The following is an 8,555-nucleotide window of genomic DNA, read 5'->3' on the forward strand; positions in this document are numbered from 1 at the left end:
AAGAGCAACATTGAGGAAAATTATATGGATATGAACAATACTTCTTCTGCATTATTATATTGATAGTCTCGTTGGAATATGAAAGCACTGTGTAAAGCTGTGTTCAAAGGTAAGATTTTGTATTAGAAGCAGCTTCTCACTATAATTAATATAAATGAGAGCGTAAATGAAATGAATATGTTTTGAGTTTGTGTCCCTCACTGTTTCTGATGTATCTTTCAGTCTTGATAAATCACACAGAGAGTGACTGACAGCAATCAGAGGAAATATCTGATGTGTTTGATCAACAGGACGAATAATTCATAATCATCTGTGTATGGTTCACTCTTGATCATTATATGTTTACATTTAATTACATTTGCAGTTTCGGTTTGCTAAATAGTAAGGCGTGGCCAAAGCCAGTAAAGGTACTTATTTACCTGTTTGGAAGCATTTGTTAGAAGAAGCAGTCGAGCAGCAGAAGAGGACAGCAGTTTTTTCGGTTTGCTAAATAGTAAGGCGTGGTCAGCTGACTTCAGGCAAGTATAAAATTGGTTAGTTCACCGTGGCAGCCCTCGTGTAATGCCTCCTCGTGTGAAGACCGACGAGTGTAAAGACCATCGACTCCACCGAGCAAGGACACAAACAAGGCACTTGAGTATTGCTTTCCTGCCCTTTCTTTACTTTTCTTTACTCTTTGTACAGCTTGTTCTCATCTACTTGTTTAGGACAATTGTACTCACTATGTGCCTTCAAATCTCTACTATTAATAACACTCGGAAATCACGCACTGTACGTTAGAGACAGGCTGATCCTAATAATCTACGGCCTGTCCCTCTGTCCTCTACTACTTTACTCTCTATTCCAATTGGTCTCTGGAACTGCCAGTCTGCTGTTAACAAAGCAGAATTGATTTCTTCTATAGCTACTCATTCCGGTCTCAACCTCATGGCCCTAACTGAGACTTGGATCAAACCTGAGAATACTGCCACTCCTGCAGCCCTCTCCACTAATTTCACTTTTTCCCACAACCCTTGCACGATTGGGAAGGGTGGAGGTACTGGTCTCCTTATCTCAAATCAATGGAAATGTGATATTCTACCATCTCTTACAGGTAACAGTTCATTTGAATCACATGCAATTACTATTACCCACCCTGTTAAAATTCACTTTGTAGTCATATATCGTCCCCCAGGTCAACTGGGCAACTTCTTGGAGGAGTTGGATGTGTTACTTTCAAACTTTCCTGAGGATGGTATTCCTCTGGTACTGCTCGGTGACTTCAACATCCACCTAGAAAAACCCCAGGCTGCTGACGTCAACACGCTGCTTCCAATCATCCTACTACTTGTCCACTTGATCCTATCCTCACTCACCTCCTTCAGGCCATCTCTTCTTCAGTCATATTCATATTTTCGTATTTATCTAATTATTTCAGAGAAATGTGTCTCTTTACTCATAAAGTTGTATGCAATAATATATGTTTTTTCCCCCAGTTTATGTCAGTTACACAGATGAAATTATTATTATTTTTCTATTGAAGTAAATGTTTAAAAGCTGCTTCGGAAATTACTCATATGTTTAATCTTGTAATTGCTTTGATTTCAGCTCTAAAGCAGCTCTACAGAAGACGATGTAGTGTCATTGTTTCAGATAGTTCCTAATGAAGCTAAAATAATTGAATACATTTCTGTCATTTCTTCAGAATCAGTGCAGCTTCACTGACATCTAGTGGAGAAACTGAGCAACTGACTCAAAATAAGAATATCAACCAAAGGCACTAGATAGTACACCATTTTATATTTATATTTAGACATGATAAAATGACTCTTTGTCAAATTTAAGGCAGTTTTGTACTGAAGAATAAATAAACAACCTTTGGAGTCAGGCTAGGATAGGAATTTCAAAAGATTATAAACGATTTCTGTTTAAAGTTACTTTTTTTTTTTCAAGAAAACTTGAGCAAATACTGCATTAAATAAATGTTTGTTTTACCAAATCTGGTTTTAAATCTGATTTTCTGCTCTGGTTTTTAACCCGCCCCACTCGGATGATTGACAGCAGCAGGAACCAATCAGCGTCTCCTGTGAAAGTGAAAGTAAAAATGGAGAGAGCACAAAGAACAGCAAACAACATCCAGACATCACACAGGGACGAACAGTCAGTTATATTATCATATCAGCTGTTATGTCTTGATTTACTCAGATGCATCAAAAGATATTGAAAACAGAGTAGACGTGGCGTACACAGTAATAGATTCTGCGTTCCAGTTGAAGTTTTATGCATGCGACTGAAAACATATTTTAGTTATTCTTTATTCTTTAAACGATACCTGCTCCCTGGTTCAAGTAACAGTGTCATGTTTAACTACTCATAGCATTAATTCTGTCTTGCTACTGTCTACAGGTGCATCTCAATAAATTAGAATGCTGTGGAAAAGTTCCTTTATTTCAGTAATTCAACTCAAATTGTGAAACTCGTGTATTCAATAAATTCAATGCACACAGACTGAAGTAGTTTAAGTCTTTGGTTCTTTTAATTGTGATGATTTTGGCTCACATTTAACAAAAACCCACCAATTCACTATCTCAACAAATTAGAATATGGTGACATACCAATCAGCTAAACACCTGCAAAGGTTTCCTGAGCCTTTCACATGTTGTTTAATTAAAAACTTAATCTCAGTCTTACTGTAATTTACTTTCGTGTCTATATCTGATTTTCCTGTGGCTTCTTTAGCACATTCATCTGCCATTTCATTTCCTTTTATTCCTTTATGAGCTGGTATCCAACAGAAAGATACCTTTAAACCCATCATCTGAATCCTGTATAATGTCTAAAGGATCTCAACCAGTACATCAGATCTACTCTCGGTATGACCACTCTCTAGTATCATTAATGAGGAACTTGAGTCAGAACATTTAAGTGCCCTCAATGGTCTATTTTTTTAACAAAAGAATCGCAGACAATCTATCACTAGGCGCGTTTCCATTACCCTTCAAATTGTGCACATTGAAACTGCGAATTGAAAATACACTTAATGGGAACGTGTCAATTTCGCAAAAACTCCCATATATCGCAAAAAGGTTTTTACGCTCGCACGAGGTGGTTTTTCAGGCAATGCGAAAAAGGATTAATTCGCAAAACTGCAACGGAAACGGCTTTTTCGCATTTACAGGTCACATGGCGTATGTAAAAAGTCATATGATCATTCTTCAGTGTACTATAACCTCCAAGAAACACTTCATAAGTGGCCGTGCTCCAGTATAAGGGCTTTCCCTACCATTAATGCTTAAGACAATTTTTATATTTTAGCTGGTGTCAATGATCTTATGCTGTATGTGGTCAGACTCAGACTCAGCCCATTTCTTTACTGATGTTGTTCAATTAATATGTTTTTGTGTTTTGCTTTGGTACAGAGAACCGTGGATTTTCACTGGTATTGGTACCGAATACTGAAATTTTGGTACCGTGACAACACTACCGCGTATAAATGAAAACTGCCTAATGTTCCCGAGCGAAACGTGGATCCAGAAAGTGTGCAAGCTTTGGGAGCGCTGATGGAAGCCATCTACTGCAGCTTTGCTTTGATAATATTACGGAATATGATCCAGATGTAGTATTTGATAAAAATGCGATTTTCTCCGCTTTTTGTAGAAAGCACATTAAGTGCTCACGTATTAATTTAAAAAAAAAACGTGAAGCTAGAACAGATTTTTGTTGTTTGAAAGCAGAGGGTCTGATCTTTATTTTGATGTACTGCATGTTCAGATATTCATACAGCAAAATATTCTGGGTGTCATGAAATTTTAGTGAAAATCAGCAAAAACGCTGGCAGGGAAAGAGTTAATTTGTAGGAAGAGAAACTCTGAGTGACTTTCTTTCTGCGTCAGACAGACATGTGTCACTTTGCTTGCATCTGATTGATCCAACTTCAGTTCGAGATCTCTAATCCAGAACACAACCAGCTCCAGAGCAGCTGTGGAGTGCAAGTTACTATGACAGTGAATGCTGCTAAAAGCCAAGCCACTTTCATGGTACCTAAAACCCAGGATTGGTGCAAACTAAACTGAAACTAGCCAGATAAACCGGCTTCATGGTACAGGCCCCAGATCTAAACCTGCTCTGAAACTCAGACACTCACCTGTTTCTTATATGGAGTGATGACGCCGATGTCGGTCACTGCGATGGGATTGTAGAGTCTCTTCGCGAGCTGGCAGCAGTACATCATGACTTGCACAGCTTCAGCGGGATTGAACCACGACGGATTATTGCCCTCTCTCATCTCAGTCCCCTTCAAACACACACACACGAGGCGTCTGAGGGTGCTTTCAGACCTGTACATCGTTTGCTTAGTTCCCAAACAGAGACTTCATTTGTTACAATGTTGCAATTTCTTCTTGGTCCGGTTCGATTTCACAAGGCAACATTGCAAAGCTTATTGTGGCTTTATAGCAGTCCTGGCAAACGCCAAACAAATGTAGCAGTCATCCCGCTCTAATATATCCATCTATATACAGGTGCATCTCAAATTAGAATGTCGTGGAAAAGTTCATTTATTTCAGTAATTCAACTCAAATTGTGAAACTCGTGTATTCAATAAATTCAATGCACACAGACTGAAGTAGTTTAAGTCTTTGGTTCTTTTAATTGTGATGATTTTGGCTCACATTTAACAAAAACCCACCAATTCACTATCTCAACAAATTAGAATATGGTGACATACCAATCAGCTAAACACCTGCAAAGGTTTCCTGAGCCTTTCACATGTTGTTTAATTAAAAACTTAATCTCAGTCTTACTGTAATTTACTTTCGTGTCTATATCTGATTTTCCTGTGGCTTCTTTAGCACATTCATCTGCCATTTCATTTCCTTTTATTCCTTTATGAGCTGGTATCCAACAGAAAGATACCTTTAAACCCATCATCTGAATCCTGTATAATGTCTAAAGGATCTCAACCAGTACATCAGATCTACTCTCGGTATGACCACTCTCTAGTATCATTAATGAGGAACTTGAGTCAGAACATTTAAGTGCCCTCAATGGTCTATTTTTTTAACAAAAGAATCGCAGACAATCTATCACTAGGCGCGTTTCCATTACCCTTCAAATTGTGCACATTGAAACTGCGAATTGAAAATACACTTAATGGGAACGTGTCAATTTCGCAAAAACTCCCATATATCGCAAAAAGGTTTTTACGCTCGCACGAGGTGGTTTTTCAGGCAATGCGAAAAAGGATTAATTCGCAAAACTGCAACGGAAACGGCTTTTTCGCATTTACAGGTCACATGGCGTATGTAAAAAGTCATATGATCATTCTTCAGTGTACTATAACCTCCAAGAAACACTTCATAAGTGGCCGTGCTCCAGTATAAGGGCTTTCCCTACCATTAATGCTTAAGACAATTTACATCGCACACGTCTGCGGTGCAGTGTGGCTCTGATACAGTCACTCAATGCTTGTGTTTATGTTTTTATACAGGCTATGGTTTATTCCAGCCGCGCCACGCACGTTTCTGAAGCGGCTCTCTTTGCTGCTTCTGTAATGGAAACGCACCTACTATACACTGGAGAAATGATCGCAATTGTATTGGCATTGCAGTGGGTTGAGGAAAATAGACCATTGAGGGCACTTAGATGTTCTGACTCAAGTTCCTCATTAATGACACTAGAAAAGGGAGGGAAAAAAAGTTTGGCAAAAGGTGGGATCGAATCCGGATCGATCGCGTCAAAAAGCCAACAACACACACACATCCATCTGCGCCACTGGAGCTGATGGTTTACAGCCACTTTTAACTGAATGTAAATATACACTCCGTATTTTTTATTCCAGAGTAAGAGCAATTCATACAATACATTTAAACTGAGCTACTTTAATACCATCTCCGAACTTTCTACCAGGACTCTGCTGTTCTTCGGCTGGTTCTTCTCTGTATACGGTGATTGGCAGATGTCTCGTCCAGTCAGCGGTGAGTAATCCCAAACCAATGGCGCTGTCTCAAACTATACCTACCTCTTCCGGTTTGTCTGATTTGTCCTTGTGTTTTCTGACTTGTTATTTAGTTTTTTAGACTTGCATTTGCGTTTGTAATTTGTTGTTTTGTTTTCAGAATTGTGATTTGTTTTGCACTTCTCGATCACCATAGAAAAGGGTTTTGCGATCTCAGCCCACACTAACCAGCTGGTGGCGGTAATGCAGCTTGAAGTTGTATGCCACCGCCATTAAAATCAAGAAGAATCACTGCTTTGAGGAAGTCGCCGCTTCTTAGAGCTGCGCAGTTGTTTTGCACCATGGCGTCCTCAAGCGCTTCAACAGAGGCAAAGGGTAACTTTTTGTCCTCATTTTAAGATCATTTTTAGTTATAATAATTTGTGTAATCCTTTTAGGGCACACAAGTGTTTAACCGCAGAATCTCGTACTGGTTTACTTTTGATTTGCAGCGCACGCATTATGTAAAGTGTTAATAATACTAATTTATATCGTAGGTCATTTTATTGAAGATATCAATGAGGGTCAAAGCGCTTTAATGCACTTAAAACAAAAGAACACGGCGTGAAACTAAGCTGTTGAAATGGCAAAATGCAGGCTATGAAGAGCTTAAAAACGGATAAATAAGTAGAACAGTTTTAAATCTGCCCGTTTCCCACATGCTTAATGTTAAACCAGAGTTTGAGTAGCGCCTGATAAGAATACTATTGTCAGGCTAAATGATTTGCATGGCTTTATATGTTGCTAAATCAACAATATGCATCATAAATACTTTTAGACCTGCATTAATTTGCTTTGATGTAACAGCCATTACATCTGTTATGCTAAAATGTTACTTTAACAAGCGAAAAACAGTTTTTAAAGTAAATGGGTGCCTTCCACTCCTCCCATGTGTTTCTCCTTTTCAGTAGGGATGCACGATTTATCGGCCAACATATCGGTTATCGGCTTTCAAAAATAAAGAATAATCGGTTATCAGTATCGGCCAAAATTTTCATATCGGTGCATCCCAACTTTTCAGTCTGGCAGAAATAATGGATGGTTCCAAAATACATGCTCACATGACAGTAAAAGTGTATAGTTGCCAAGAAACAGGGGCTGGCTCAACTTACCCCACTCTCTCCGACCCTTAGTTACCTCAAATGAGACCGCGTCATTGCATTGCATTTCAAGTGTTTTGTAGATTTTGATTGGACGTGTATGTATTTTATACTAGTATATGTGGATATGTGCATAAGATGGTAAAAAAGAACTAATATGTTATTACTGTTTTTAATACAAGTCAGACAAACCTTTTTAGTATCCCTCACTATTATTATAAAGAATATAACAAGACAGAAATGTAAAGCTGGTTTTGTAAAAAGTCTATAGGGTCTCTAGTGACCTGAGCTATGAAATAGTGTAAGTGTATATATATTTTCTGCACAACAATAATTAAATATCTGATGACTCGAGTGCAGTTCACATTTATTCCTCAAGCTGGCTGTTACATCCAGCGGTGCATCCCTCACACTGGACACCAGACTGGGATACCGGCGGACCGACCTCGACAATCTGGATGCAACAGACAGGACGTGACATGACTCTGAATGATCAGCTGAGACGTGACTGGACTCTAGAAGGTCAGCTGTGACGTGACATGGCTCTGGACGAACAGCTGAGACTGTACTGGGCTCTGGACGAACAGCTGCGACTGTACTGGACTCCTGAAGATCAGCTGCGACTTGACTTGACTCCTGAAGATCAGCTGCGACTTGACTTGACTCCTGAAGATCAGCTGCGACTAGACCTGGCTCATGATAATGACGTGTAACTTGACTCGACTCATGAAGATCAGCTGTGACTTGACTAGACCCGTGATCATAAACTGTGACTTGATTTGACTCGTGATGATCAACTGTGACCTGATTAGACTCATGCAAAGGAACTGTGACCTGACAAGACTCGTGAATATCAGTGGTGACTTGACTGAACTCAGGAAGGACAGCTGTGACTAGACCTGGCTCATGATAATGAATTGTAACTTGACCTGACTCGTGAAGATCAGCTGTGACTAGACTTGACCCATGATAACGAATTGTAACTTGACTTGACTCATGACGATCAACTGTGACTTGACTAGACTCGTGCAAAGGAACTGTGACTTGATCCTCTGCGACACCCACCGTGAACGCTGAACCAGCAGTCAGCAAGGCATAGTCTATATAGTCTCTTAGGCTATGGTTGAATTTGCTCTTTGGCATCCAAGATTTTGTGGGTTCATTAAGTCCAAAGCGGAACAAGTCTTTAAATAAAATTTCGTCATATAGTGGTACCTGATTAGATAGTTCACAGAACCAGTGAACATACTCCTCAATGGAAAGACCTCCTTGCCGAAGATGTAGTAGCTCGGTGACTGGGTCCATACCAGGCCAGAGTCCATTGAAAAAGCCGCTGGATCCTTGTGTGGCCGAGTATTCTGTTACATGGCTGACGAGACGTGAGACATGCGGATCCATTTGCAGAGCTTTACTCGACACAGACAGAGACGTGGTCATACAGCAGGCATGGGTCAGATGAGGGCAAACAGGTATATGGTGGG

General features: G+C 39.7%; 1 protein-coding gene and 1 long non-coding RNA gene across 2 annotated transcripts in view; one reads left to right on the forward strand and one right to left on the reverse strand.

Moving 5' to 3' along the window:
• Positions 1-587: 587 nt before the first annotated feature.
• LOC107570583 (uncharacterized) lies at positions 588-5,067 on the reverse strand. The gene is made up of 3 exons (XR_001607054.1): positions 5,058-5,067; positions 4,667-4,673; positions 588-742 (listed from the first exon to the last, which is right to left on the reverse strand). It is a non-coding gene; the product is annotated as an uncharacterized lncRNA (long non-coding RNA).
• Positions 5,068-6,232: 1,165 nt separating this feature from the next.
• The window catches only part of LOC107570581 (GTPase IMAP family member 4-like), a 3,811-nt gene continuing 1,488 nt past the window's right edge, over positions 6,233-8,555 (forward strand). Inside the window, exon 1 of the mRNA XM_016256813.1 lies at positions 6,233-6,310. Coding sequence (XP_016112299.1) covers positions 6,277-6,310 — 34 coding nt within the window. The 5' untranslated portion in view covers positions 6,233-6,276. The remainder of the gene's footprint in view (positions 6,311-8,555) is intronic.

This window comes from Sinocyclocheilus grahami, unplaced genomic scaffold (assembly GCF_001515645.1).
Source record: "Sinocyclocheilus grahami isolate Dianchi unplaced genomic scaffold, SAMN03320097.WGS_v1.1 scaffold1480.1, whole genome shotgun sequence".
Taxonomy (NCBI): Eukaryota; Metazoa; Chordata; class Actinopteri; order Cypriniformes; family Cyprinidae; genus Sinocyclocheilus; species Sinocyclocheilus grahami.